The sequence below is a fragment of the Danio rerio genome, chromosome 16 (genome assembly GCF_049306965.1).
Source record: "Danio rerio strain Tuebingen ecotype United States chromosome 16, GRCz12tu, whole genome shotgun sequence".
Lineage (NCBI taxonomy): Eukaryota > Metazoa > Chordata > Actinopteri > Cypriniformes > Danionidae > Danio > Danio rerio.
In genome coordinates, this window is record NC_133191.1 from 40083350 (window position 1) to 40097476 (window position 14127).

Sequence of the window (14127 nt, forward strand, 5' to 3'; positions counted from 1 at the left end):
TTCCTCCAAGCCCCAGCATGTCCAGTGTCACCCGTTCGTCTCTGTCCAGCCCCACGTTGGGCGCCATTTGTGGTAAATATTGACTTCTCATTAATTACAAATTATCAGACCAGAGGTTTTGAATATCAGAAAATAGACTTTCTTCTCCATAATAAAGCCGAGAAAGAGCAGAGCAGACCCCAGAGCATTCTGAAGTCTCTCCTGGACACCTTCCAAAGTCTCTCCTGCACCTTCTAAAGTTTCAGTGTGTTTGTTACAATTTTTATACAGGATTATTTGACACACCCCTAAGTCTCTTTTTAACTCTTGACCATTTTTGAATAGGTTTTTAGTCTAAGGGGTCCTGCTATTCTTGGCTCTCAGCCCACTAGCTCATGTCAACAGAGATGTTACAGGTCTATGTCAGCAAAGTATAGATGCAACTTATGCAAAGGAACTAAGTGTTTACATACATTGTCATGATAGGATAATAACTTGATAATATGTTACTCATTCTAACTTCTGACACATATAGCTTCATAGAAGTATTTAACATAAATAATCAGTGCTTTACATATTCAGTTATTCTACACAATCAGTCACTCAGCCTTCTCCTAGTGTTGCTCCTGTGCAGGCATACTCATCTTACACAGACATATCACTGTATTTTTAACACAGGCTGGCATGTTTGCTGCAAACACTACATACATTTTGAGAAGAGAAAATTAACTGCTTTACACTTAGAAAATACTTCATACAGAGAGAATAGAAATCTTCTTCAGTGTGACCTAGTTTTTTATTGAATATAGACTCCGACTGAGCAGATAGAACAGGCACTTAGCAGGTAACCGAAATGACATCTCTAATGAAGACAGTGCATCTGCAACAACAGCACTAGTAAGAAAATATAAAGAAATCCTATTTTTTCCTATTTAATTTTATTTAATTCAGAAGAAAATTAACTTGTTTGAATTTATTTTTTATATAGTTTTATATTTGTCTTTATTTCTTTACTCATTTGTTAATAGAAGATTCCAAAGCTTTCTGCCTTGAGGAGCTGTTTGCTGTGGAGGACATGGCAATTGAAGCAAGAATGCAGACCAGCGTCAGCAGCACTACAGAGGAGATATAGAGATAATAAATAAGTACAGACTGCTTCCGTCTACACTGTCCTCAGTAAGTCCAGTAACCTGGTGGTGGGACATAAATGACACTCTGCCAATGCTTTCAGAATTGGCATCAAGGTATCTTTGCATGCAAGCATCATCCACAACCTCAGAGCGTACATTTTCCACTGCTGGGGACATTATCAGCCAGGAGCGGGCTTGTCTGTCTCCTGAAAAAGCAGACATGCTCATTTTTCTGAAGAAAACTGTTGAGTAATTTCAGTTGATCCTAAAACATTAGTTCACCAAAAAATGAAAATTCTGTCATTAATTACCCTAATGTTGTTCCAAACCCATAAGATCTTTGTTTATCTTCAGAACACAAATAAAGATCATTTGGACTTAATCCAAGAGCTTTCTGATCCTCCCATAGATTTACTGGATAAGCATTTATCAATGCCCCGAAAGGAACCAAAAACATAATGTGGCGAGTAGGGTTGGGCATCGTTTGGGTTTTTTCGATACCGGTGCCTAATCGATACTTTTAAAACGATACCGGTGCCAAAACGGTGCCTGAATCGATACTTTTTAGCCCCAAAATGATGGTGGATGACTCTACAAAATAATTTTATTTGACAAAATATTTTTAAAAATAATTTTAACAGAACAATATGATTACAGTTTAAAGTAAACATAAATTCATACTGTATTACATTAATACATTTCCTTTGATCATTTGTTGGTGAGCATGAATTTAAGATTTGCATTATGAAATTACATTAGCTTACTATTAACCTGTGGGGGCGGGCAGGGGCCACGTACTTTTAGGAGCACATTTTAACATATATATCACAAAATACTTAACATTATTCATAGTCATTTTTGTTCATGCATCACTCTGCAGTCTTCATAAACAAGATAATTAAATAACTTAAACTCAAAATAATCTTCCTTGTTTATTTATTTGACAAGTAACGTTATACGGGTGTTGGAGAACACATTTCTAGCATTCAAGTACATCAAGGCACATTGCTGCACCTGTAAACTTTAACAGGCCTACAGCTGAAGTCGATTTATTTTGCCCTCCCATTCATTTACAATAATGTTTCTGAAAGTGTTTACACTGTTTCCTAAAAAATAATTATTCTGGAGTAATAATAAGTGCTATTTTTTATTGTTTATTTCGTGCATTAATAATGACCTAAACACATTGAATGACAGTAAAAAGTAGCAATTTTACTCAATAAATGCGTTAAAAATATCAACTGATTTATATATAGTCATTCAAATGAACTTAAAACGATAAAAAACTGCAACAAACATTTATTTAGGCCCGAACTACAAAACCAAATGTAAAACAATTTTAGTATCAGTTTTGCTTAAGTTGCACGCTAGTGTTGCAGGAGAGGGGAGTGGTCGGTTTAAGACTAGCTATTTACGGGAGTTGTAGTCCATAGCGAAGTGTATTGTGGGTAGTGTAGTTCGACACGCATGCTGGATGATGTGAGCTCGCTGTGTGCTGTGCTGTGCTGCTGAAACTGAGGAAGAAAGTTTTACTCGGCTTTGTTTTATGTTCACTCAAGTTATTCCACCCGAGAGCTGTTCATAACTAGATAGAATAGACATAGAGATAGATTGATCTCTGCAGAAGCTGCCGGAGAGCTGCGCGCTGCAGACGCAGCTGGTGTGAAAGGCAAACGGCTGTGTGCTGCTTCTGCTCTCCATACGCGCTGCTCATGCGCTACTTTCGCTTGTGGTGTGAAACAGGCGTAACGTCCTTGCTGCAGCACCAAAATTAGGCACTGAAATTCATACGCTGATTTAATAATGGTACGTATCGGTTACCTAGCAGGTTTCGGTACCCAATCCTAGTGGCGAGTATGCTGATGCCACGTCGCCTTGGTCCCGGATTAACCCCAGCTGTCACTTAATCAGCACGGATCGATCCCAGCTGGAGCTCATCAGCAGACACTCGTATAAGCCATCCCCAAACACAAGGAAGACGAGCTTCATTTCACTCAATAGCCGCATTTCCACTATCGGGCCAGTGCGAGCCAGGGCTTTAATCGGGCCGGGCCGGGCCAATAGCCCGGGAGGTTGAGAAATGAGACCGAAATCATGTCGCGTTTCCACTGTCGGGCTAGTAGCTCATGTCGTAAATATTGACTTCTCATCAATTACAAATTATCAGACCAGAGGTTTTGAATATCAGAAAATAGACTTTATTCTCCATAATAAAGCTGAGAAAGAGCAGAGCAGACCCCAGAGCATTCTGAAGTCTCTGTGTTGCTCCTGTGCAGGCATACTCATCTTACACAGACATATCACTGTATTTTTAACACAGGCTGGCATGTTTGCTGCAAACACTACATACATTTTGTGAAGAGAAAATTAACTGCTTTACACTTAGAAAATACTTCATACAGAGAGAATAAAATCTTCTTCAATCCCTCCTCTTAAGACTTTAGTCTTAATATTATTGTCTTTTAACCCCAAAGTGCAATTTCATAATCCAGTTCTCTTAATTACCTCTATCTAGTGTCTGATATTAGCCACATAGCTGTTATCAATTGACTAGATTATACCACTGTACTTTGACAGAAGTCCAGCCAAACATCTTCCCTTTCTTTTTTGATTTGAAGGAAGTAAAAGACTGTACTCTCTTTTTCTCTTAACACATCAAAGACAACAATGTTTTAAGCATAAGTATTCAGTTGGTTCAGTGCTAGCTGCTAGTTTTCACACTCATGTAGAATATACTGAAGTGATATTATATATAGGTACCATGAAAGCAATATGCAAACAAAATCAATATGCAAATGTAAAAAGCATCAAATGTTGATCTTGATCTTTGCTCATCCTTGTTTCTCTTCTTCTGAGCTATCAGCATCTTCACTTGACTTTAATAGATGTTAATGGAGATGTGTGGTTGAGAGTCTGAGTTCTGGAATCTGCAGTTGTGCATTCATCATCCCTTGATTTGTGGCACTTCTGTATGTGGTATTCAGGCACATTATTAGAATCACTCTTTTCTTTGCTCTGATAAACTCTTGCTTCCACACGTGGCACTTAGTAGTTAAGAGCTTTGGAATATTCAGGCTCCTCTGTTTCCAGTCAGCTTTCCTTTGCTGGAGTTGTTCCCTTTCGCTCCTTTGAGGCATTGGTAACTCATCAATGGCATCCCCTTTGGCAGCTGTTGGATTTGCCCTCATCCAGATATGGTCCTTTCCTCCTGAGCTCTCCAGAGCATCCACAGATAGACTCGATCAGCTGGACCAATTGGACCTTATATCTCTGCTCTCTCACATGGCTCCTTTCTGGTTTCCTGCACAGATATCGCTTTGCACATGGCAATTATTTGTTTCTTCATAAAAGTCCCTACTATATTAGACATCTTTGCAAACCATTCCAAGAGGTTATGTGCATGGTTATATGTGAGATTATATGCCAGGTTTTATGCAAAGTTTCATGTGGTTTCTTGCAAGGGTCATGCGGTTTCTTGCAAGGTTTCTTTCAAGGGTCGACCCAATAGCAGTTCATGCGATGCGGTGTTAGATGCTTGTTTCTGTCAGTTTCCATGCCATCACTCACCAATGCACTTGTAAACACATTAATCCCATTAAGTTTATTATTTTCAAATATTTCATTGAGCGTTGGTCTTGATGGATCATCTTCATCTCTTTCAGCCATTTCTGGTAATTGAGCATAATACAATTATTCTCTCTTTTGCTTTATTCATAATTTTTCATACTTCTTTAGATGTTTTTATTTATTGATCATTCATTAACTTCATGAATGCAAACCCATTATGAACTTATTTCTGAAGGCATTTCAAAATTTAGGAAAGACTTCTCTTGTCACAGATGTAATAACTGTTCCTGCTTCATAATTTGCTTCTAGTATTACTCCAATCATCTACTCATCATAGTTTCTTAACAGTGCTTGTTTACAGAATAATTCTCTATCTAGTCAACACCAAAAACAGTCATCATCTCACTGTTTGGAGCAATGGTCTCCACTCAAGTCTTTTAATTGAACTAGAGCTCTGTGAAGCTGTAGATAATTCAATCATCCACATATTGTGACAGTGTCCATACTATGATCTTCTCCCTTATTATAACCCTTTATGCATTCTGGTGTATACAGTATATGCTATTCACCAAGCTACACAAGTACAAACAAGTTTCTACCCTCCTCTGGTAGTTACCTAAAATAAACTCAATAGAAACCAAACCACTTGAAATATTTATCATCCAAAAGAACATATCTTTACATACAATATTAACTTCAGCTGGAAAATCTTTTCTTATTGATTTTCTTAAATCATAACCTAAACATTAAGCCTCTTTTATCTGTCTTGATTAACCATTTATTTTAACTATCAAATTAACTTCAATTAAATATTATTAGTTACTTATAATTTATTACTACTTTAAATTTAAATAGAAATGTCTAGGACAGATTGCATATTACATTATCTAGATGTTTCTATTAGTGCTCCTATTTTTACACAAACTTTTCAATAGTGTTTAATACCTATTTCTGCATTTAGTGGTTTTCTTTATGGGCAAATCCACATCTGATTTAATTTTAACCCTGACTATGCTGGCTGATTTTATCTGCATCTCAGTCCTGTAATGACAATCATTTAGTTGGAATTTGACACTTCTTTCTTTTACTAATCAATTTTCAGAGCTATATATTAATTCCTTTTTCGTCCTAATTTATGGTACTGTCTTTTGGCTAACATTTATTTCTTAAGGCATTCTCATTAAACTAGTTGTTCATACAATTTTGATGCACTTTTTTATCAGCTGACTAAAACTTACTGTATGTTTTGTAAATTTCTCTTTGCTCTGTTTTAACTATTATTCCTTAATATTTTTTTTCAATATATTTTTCACATATGTTTTCATGTGAAACAATATCTTTTTCTTAAACACTTTTCTCTTTCAATTTTTCTTATAGTAATTTAGAACTGTTACTTTTTGACCTTATCATGTCCTATGAATTCATTAAAATTGTTGTTTCAATCTTCTCTTTAACTATAAATAATTTTTCTAGATTTGAATTTTTCCAGTTTTCAATATCCAATCTTGATTTAGGTCATTCACAATAATATTATGCTTAGATATTATTGCCTTATCAAAAGCTTTTTCTTTTTCTTTAGTTAGTCTGCTGCATTGTAATTTATCATTCTATGTTTAAGGAACTTTATGATTAAACCAATTGAAACTTAAACCTAAATTATTTAACATTCATCATAATATATTATTTAACAATACACATTTAAAGTTTCATCTTAAAATGTAGCTTTTTCAGTCCTCAGTAAAACCTGAGTATGCAGTGCCTGCATCACTGCTGTAGCATGTCACAAGTGTCAACAGCCATTTTGCTCATTGTGTTTTTCAAACACCTTTCCATTTGCCAGTGTACTCAGAGATGTCTGGTAGGTACAAGACTACAGTCCCCCAAAGTTCATCCCTATGTCCTCTTAATTTATATATATAGAATTTAGCTCATGACTTAATAAAATATATATATATATTTTTTTTTTTTCCATTTTTTTCATTCATCAAATAAAGACTCCTTTTGTAGTTTAACAACTTATTTTCTCTAATTATTTTTCATTCTCAATCATTTTTATCAAATGTAAATATGCTTAATTTTCTATTTGTTAAATGTTCTTATAATTAATTTCTTTGGCTTCAGATTGTGCTTCACTTATTTTTCCTAATCTTATTCTAGTGTTTCCTCACTAGTTACATTACATCTTACACTATTTTAATTTCTCTAACATTTCCATACCTGTTTTAATTCAACAGTACTATATGGTGGCCTAATGTCTAATATACCTGTTCAAAATCCTTACTGCAATAGCTTCAAGTTCATAGTACTATTTTAACTCCCCATGTTTGTTTACTTTAAGCATTTTTCCTATCTGAAATGCAATTTTTAATTCTCAATTACCTTTTAAGTACATAAAATATTAACTATATAATTTTTGAACTCACTATTATGTTCTTTCATTTCTCCTCAGTGTCTATGCTTTACATCTGACTCACTGCTTTTACTACAAATAGCTGTTGGCTCAGATGACAGCCTGTAGCTGACTTTAAAACAGATGACAACAGTCAACTTACTCCACAACAATTTTTTATTGCACTTAAACATAATTTTATCTTTTAAAGCCAAATCTTGTTTTCTTCAAAATGTTGCTGTTTTTTCTAATTTTTATCTTATATTACTTTATAATATATATTTTTAAACATCTTCTCTTTTAATTCTATTAAACAATGTTTGGACTTCTTTTTTCTCCATTTTCCTATGCTTCTTTTCCTTTTCAAAAATTAGCATTTTTGTCTCTTAGATTTTCCTAATTCATTTTTTTAAGCTTATTTTCCTTAAACATTTGATCATTAACTCTTCAATTAATCAATATTCATTAAAGTTTTTTCTTCTAATTCTTTATTTACTCAAATTATTAACATATCTTTTTTTTTATCAATATAACTTAATTTTTTTCCTGATCAATATAACTATTAATCTCCATATGTAGTTATTTCCATGCTTCAATTTTTTATTTCTTAATATTTATTAGTATAGCTTCTAGTTGCATTTTTATTAACACTTTTTATTTATTAAATCTTATTCTATCATGTATATTTTCTTATTTCATTTATCTTATTCATTACTTTATATTTCTATTTATTTAATACCTTATAATATATCTTTACTCTTTAGCTTCTATCTGTCCTGTGAAACTTTTGTTCTTAAAATAGACAGATTCTTACCACTCCTGAAGCAGACCTTCTTCCAGACTGTCGACATGTCAGGAATTTCAGTCCCCTCTCTGCCTATAGTTCATACTTAAAAACACTTCAAACACACAGAGATTATTCAGAAAAATGTTTAACTCGTATATTCTTGTTTTTAGTCTGTGTCTTTCAAATGCAATATGATCTCAATTAATTTTATGAGGCTTAAACCTCCTCTGTATCACAATATCTTCCCTCAACTGCATCACTCTCTATCTTATTGTTCATAAAATCACACAACATATGCAATCCTTCTTTTATATTATAATATAAAACGATAATTCTTTTAAACTCACTCTTATTGCAAACATACTTCTAAACACAATCATACTTCTCACTCGTCCTAACCTCATCTCTTACACTGTGTAACCTGAACCTCACCTCTATTCTAGTCTCTCTAGATCAAAGGTGATAGCTTCTAAGCACCCCAGCAACATAGACAAATACACAAATACTTACAATTACATAAATACACCTCACTCCTCTTGAGTGACCTGTCCGAGCAGCCTCTAACCTTAGAGCTATAACCACAGAATTCTCCACTACACTCCTCTTGAGTGACCTGTTACTTCTGCTCCCGTCTTTACTGTTCTTCAGTAAAAATAGCATTTCACAGGATTCTTGCCTTTTTTCCCCCAGCCTCCTGAATAATAATATTTATTATTATTAAAACAGAACGGGTACTCCGAGGTCTTTGCGCGCTTCTCTCTACTTTATTAATCTGCTTTAATCTCTTAACTGTCACCACACTTTAAGAACTTCCTTTTAAAACTTAAAAATGCTCTAGGCATAATCTTCATCATTAAAAAATTTCCCAAACATGAGTAACAGTTACTAGTTAACGTTTATCCTATCCGTCAAGGCCCTCTTAGGAAAACACAGATCATTTGCATGCAAATTGTTATTTTCTTCTGGTATTCAAAACCCCATTGTTTTCCTTTTATATCTTTACTTTTACTTTTTTAGTTTTACTTGTAGTTCTTTATAGCTGGAGAAACAGTTCAAGTGACTTTTTACCGTTACAAGCAGGTCCTTGGTAGAAAAAACACAAACGTATTAGCGAAAATTGCTTACCGTTTTTTATCGTGGCCACATATTTGTGTTTTTCCTCCAAGCCTCAGCATGTCCAGTGTCACCCGTCTATCTCTTTCCAGCCGCACGTGCGGGCGCCATTTGTCGTAAATATTGACTTCTCATCAATTACAAATTATCAGACCAGAGGTTTTGAATATCAGAAAATAGACTTTATTCTCCATAATAAAGCCGAGAAAGAGCAGAGCAGACCCCAGAGCATTCTGAAGTCTCTCCTGGACACCTTCCAAAGTCTCTCCTGCTCCTTCTCCTTTATTTATGTTTTTGACACACCCCTATGTGTCTCTTTTTAACTTTTGACCATTTTTGAATAGGTTTTCTAGTCTAAGGGGTCCTGCTATTCTTGGCTCTCAGCCCACTAGCTCATGTCAACAGAGATGTTACAGGTCTATGTCAGCAAATTATAGATGCAACTTATGCAAAGGAACTAAGTGTTTACATACATTGTCATGATAGGATAATAACTTGATAATATGTTACTCATTCTAACTTCTGACACATATAGCTTCATACAAGTATTTAACATAAATAATCAGTGCTTTACATATTCAGTTATTCTACACAATCAGTCACTCAGCCTTCTCCTAGTGTTGCTCCTGTGCAGGCATACTCATCTTACACAGACATATCACTGTATTTTTAACACAGGCTGGCATGTTTGCTGCAAACACTACATACATTTTGTGAAGAGAAAATTAACTGCTTTACACTTAGAAAATACTTCATACAGAGAGAATAAAATCTTCTTCACTCATAGCGCGTCACGCAAACACCGCCCACAGAACGTCCCCGAATCAAACGTCACACAACCCGCCCACTTCAGTGGGAATCAGGACAGGCAGATAAAGCACACCATAGAATCATCCTGAAACGAAACCATTAAAATGAAGACAACCGAAACAAACAAATGACACGTTACTGTACAGCATTACATGAAATGTCTATACGCACAGACCTGTGTATTTCCATTCATTACATTTTAGTCGCCGACCGACTGTTGGCATTGTGCATCGAGTGCTCTCGCCACTAACGGAGGGACCCAACACAGAGAGCGCACACATCCATAATATAAAGCCACAGAAATTCTCGTTTATAACTCGATATGGCATGTATTTTATAACATCCTCGTTTTGATAGACATCGTGTTAAGTGTTTCCGGCACAAGAGCGAGTAGCCTAATAAAATATAGCCATATTTGTTGCGCTCGGCAGCTATTCACTAAAGCTCTTCATTTAAAGTTTCATTTATAAATTTAACCACATCATATAAAAACATAAACAGTTGTTTGAGGATAAAGAACACATTTTGTGTTTGGACTTTCCCCCGATGCGTTTAAAGCAGCGAGCGCTGCGCAGGACTGAGTGACAGAAAAAAAGGTAGGAAAGATTCTGCTTTCACTCACCCAAATAATGCTCTGTTTGCGCGATTTGATTAATATCATCGCAACCAAATACTTTATAAATAATATTTCAAACCTTCTCCGGTGTTAATTGTTTTTAGAAAATATCGAAAATCTTTTTTTTCAGACAGGTCTTTGTAAAATGAAAGTTAGGATATAAGTGGCTTTAAAACGGTTTGATTTATGTATTGTATATAGGCTACCTACATATAGCTAGCTTTTGTTTATTTTATATTGGTTTATTTATTTAATGCGATTTATATATATATATATATATATATATATATATATATATATATATATATATATCCGATATTTGTAATTCTTTAAATTATATTTCAATATAGCTTAGGCTATTTTATCTAGATATGACACTATATTGTTTAAAGTCTATGAAAGTGGGCATGTAATTTGTTAAGTTTTATGTCTTTCTGTTGTATTTATATTGTGTATTATCTCCAAAATAAATACAGAAAAAAGCCGCTCGCGGCATAACAGAGCTGTGAAGGAGCGCTCTTGCCCGGTCTCACACACACATACAGGCATTTAAACGCGCACAAACAAACATTTTACCCTTGACAAAAACTCTGGAAAACCTTTACTGTCTGCTGTGTCTTTAATATGGTGTAAAGATTATTATGCGTTATTGAAACATAAAGGGGGACGCAGCAAAGAACGTCACTATAAATTTAAACTACTTTATTATTTTATGCAGCAGCCTTACATTTTAAAAGGGAAACATAAGGGTGATCATACGCAAAAAGATCCCAGACTATAAGGCTAGATGTTTTCTTTCCCTTATTTCTTTATTTGTTTGGCGCATGTGCTCATGTGCAACCAGAAAACTGCCCGCCTCTCCTTTCACTCCGCCCGAAGCCCCAGCGGGCCCTCCTTGGCCCAAGGCAGGGCCGGAGTGGGACTCTTTTTCAGCCCTGGAGTTTTAAGCCTTAGACCGGCCCACCGCAGTTCACGACTGACTATATTAAAATAAGGTCATTTCCAATTCAGTTTCTAATTACACTATCACGTCTTTTTTAAAAAAAATTTTTTTTTTTTTGAGAAAACAGCTGCTTTAGAACTTTAAATGTTCAAAAACCCTAACAGTATTATATGTCTTAACAATAAAACTATAATTAAAAAAAAAAAAAAACATACTCAGACAAGAATCAAACCCGGATCGGCAGCGTCGTAATCTAACGTGCTAACCACTGGACCACAACTGTTGTATATGAAGGACTGACTCATCAGTAATATCATCATTAACCTGTAGGCAGAGCAGAGCTGCGGTAAAATAATGAATAAGAAGACTGTAGTCAAGTAAGTAAATAAATTAATTTAAAAAGTGTGACTGCTGAGAGCAACAGATTCTGGAGCTAGGGACACCGGCCCTCGCGGCCAAAAAACGGACCGGCCCACCGGGAATTCTCCCGGTCCTCCCGATTAGCCAAACTGGGCCTGGCCCAAGGTATTTGGCGGGCCTAATAAGGCCGGCCGCTGGCCCCAAGAAAGCCCGATTAGGTTTGCTTTGGCCCGATTAGGCCCCGGAAATGACAGTGGAAACGCGACTGGCCTTGACTGGCTCGCTTTAGGCGCGATAGTGGAAACGCAGCTAATGACTCCCTGTGCTAATGTCTGTGTCTCTCTGTCTCTCCTCTCTAGCGGACTCCAGCAGTTGACCGATCCTTCACCAGAACTCTCACTCAAACTCACATTCTCCCTGGAGCACCAGAGCACCTATCCACTGAAGAGCACCATATTCATCTCATTTCACGTACTTCACTATATAAATAAATCACCCTCCGGAGACCTGTTTGTAACACCAACGCTTTGTGTATGTGTTTTTCCTCTGACTCGCCACAATAGTCAAAATAAGTTCATGTGACTTAAGTTGTTCAATTATAATTATATGAAGCTAAACAAAAATAACTTTATTCAACGATTTATCTATGGGAGGATTAGAAAGCTCTTGGATTAAATGCAAAATATCTTCATTTGTAGATAATTAATGACAGAATTTCAATTTTTGGGTGAACTAAACCTTTAAGCAGCTGTAAGCCTCACAAATACGTAAAATTAATTGACTGAAAACTGCTTGAACTTTATTAAAACTGTTTGCACTAATATATTGTGTTAACTACACAGAGGCATGCAGCAGTGGCAACGTCAAAAGAAAGCTTCCCCTAAATCGAGACTAAAGGTTACTTTCTTTGGGGAAGCAGGCACAGACTCTGGTGCCCTACGCAAAGACAGTAGCTAACAGGTCATAATAATTTCGAAGAGGAATTTCAGATCAGATTTCTTTAATTACAACGTCATTTCTGTTGTGCAGTAATGTTAGCAGAGATCGAAGACCGATTGTTCATCTGTGGTGCAGACAAAAGAGGAAAGAGTCCCCTCTACAGCATTAACAGCGTAGGTCAGAATTACTTCAGGTGTGCAGTTTTGATTACAGGTTGTGAATCAAATGTATTACTGTTGAACTGTTGATGTCACATGCACTAATTTACAGATATTCTTATTTACCTTTCGGGACCTTGAACATGACAGAAGAAGGTGAGGGAACAGACCCCGAAATGCAGACGAGCTGAAGGCCGATATCAAAGCAACTTGGGCTACAATAGTACCTCAACCTTGTTGAAGGCCGATCGCCTCCATATTGAGGACATAATACAGTACATTAACACATTTTTCAGAAGGCCAGCGTGTGTTTAAGATCCTTTTTATTGGTCAAATGAAATATGCTAATTTTGTGAAATACTGGATTTGAGTTTTTTCATGTTTATCCATAATCATTTAAATTGAAACAAAGGATTGAAATACTTCATTTTGTGTGTTGTGAACTAATAACACATAAGTTAAACTTTTTAAAACAAATTATTCCAATTTTTTTGGCACATACCTGTAGCCTGACCTGTCACCTAAAACGTTTTTGCCATGGCAAACCCTACCAGGAGCATCAGCCCCCAAAAACATAGCTGTAGGATCACTCAGGCAGTGTTTCAGACACAATTTTCTTATTGCTCCCTAATCTCAAAATCTGCAAGAGTAGAGTGATTTGACGCGACCGCCATTTTTAAAAGTGAAATCGAATAGGAAGAAAATGGGAAGAAATCCAGAAGTATTGCTTGGAGTTACTAGGAACGTTGTGCACTTGGCTGTATATCTTATCAGGGAAGAGAACGTGACACAAATTTATCATTTCACTGCCTTCTGAGTGACCCAAAGGTCCGTTCTGAATGAACAGTGAAAATAAAAAGGGATGTCAGAGCTCATTTTCAGCTAAGTTAAGGAAAATGGCACTAGTTAGCTAACCTTTCCCAAACACATTTTAGATGCCATTTATCAAACTCGAGTTAATAAAACAGAAATGACTGGCCGTGAAGGTCATCAGTTCACCCACCGCTGTTTACTGAGTGCAAACACAGATGAGGGATCCACTTGATGACTCGAATGATCTTCGTGGCTGCTTCACGCTTCAGTGTTCGTGTGTCTGGGCCCTGTCATACACCCGGTTTAAGGTGTGATGCAACTGTTGTTTGCTAGTTTCAGCTGGACATTTTGACGTTTTGCAGCACGCTGTTTAAATAGCAAATACATTTGCGTACTGCTCTAAAAAAGGAGGTGTGCTGAGGCGCATTGTTGGCACGTTGCTATTTTGAGGAACTAAACTGTTCAATAGACCAGCTGAGAGGAGGTCTAAAGTTCAGCGCAGAGCGAGTCAGTTGTGCGTATT

At 36.1% G+C, this 14127-nt stretch overlaps 2 protein-coding genes across 10 annotated transcripts in view; both read left to right on the top strand.

Annotated features, from left to right (window-relative positions):
• Positions 1-12806, top strand: part of LOC141378277 (uncharacterized) — a 39988-nt gene extending 27182 nt beyond the window's left edge. The window contains exons 7-10 of one of the 3 annotated variants that reach the window (XM_073926435.1): positions 789-876; positions 1008-1155; positions 12537-12654; positions 12724-12806. The gene's annotated coding sequence lies outside the window, so the exon portion shown is untranslated. Of the gene's footprint in view, positions 1-788; positions 877-1007; positions 1156-12053; positions 12226-12536; positions 12655-12723 lie in introns of those variants that run through there. The other 2 variants (XM_073926433.1, XM_073926434.1) reach the window with 2 other exon arrangements.
• LOC141378275 (uncharacterized) overlaps positions 1-14127 on the top strand; it is a 100610-nt gene that overhangs the window by 81385 nt on the left and 5098 nt on the right. The window contains exon 1 of one of the 7 annotated variants that reach the window (XM_073926414.1): positions 12601-12810. The exons of the other annotated variants lie outside the window; for them this stretch is intronic. Within the exon in view, the coding sequence (XP_073782515.1) occupies positions 12726-12810 (85 nt within the window). The 5' untranslated portion in view covers positions 12601-12725. Of the gene's footprint in view, positions 1-12600; positions 12811-14127 lie in introns of those variants that run through there. 7 annotated transcript variants of the gene reach the window in all.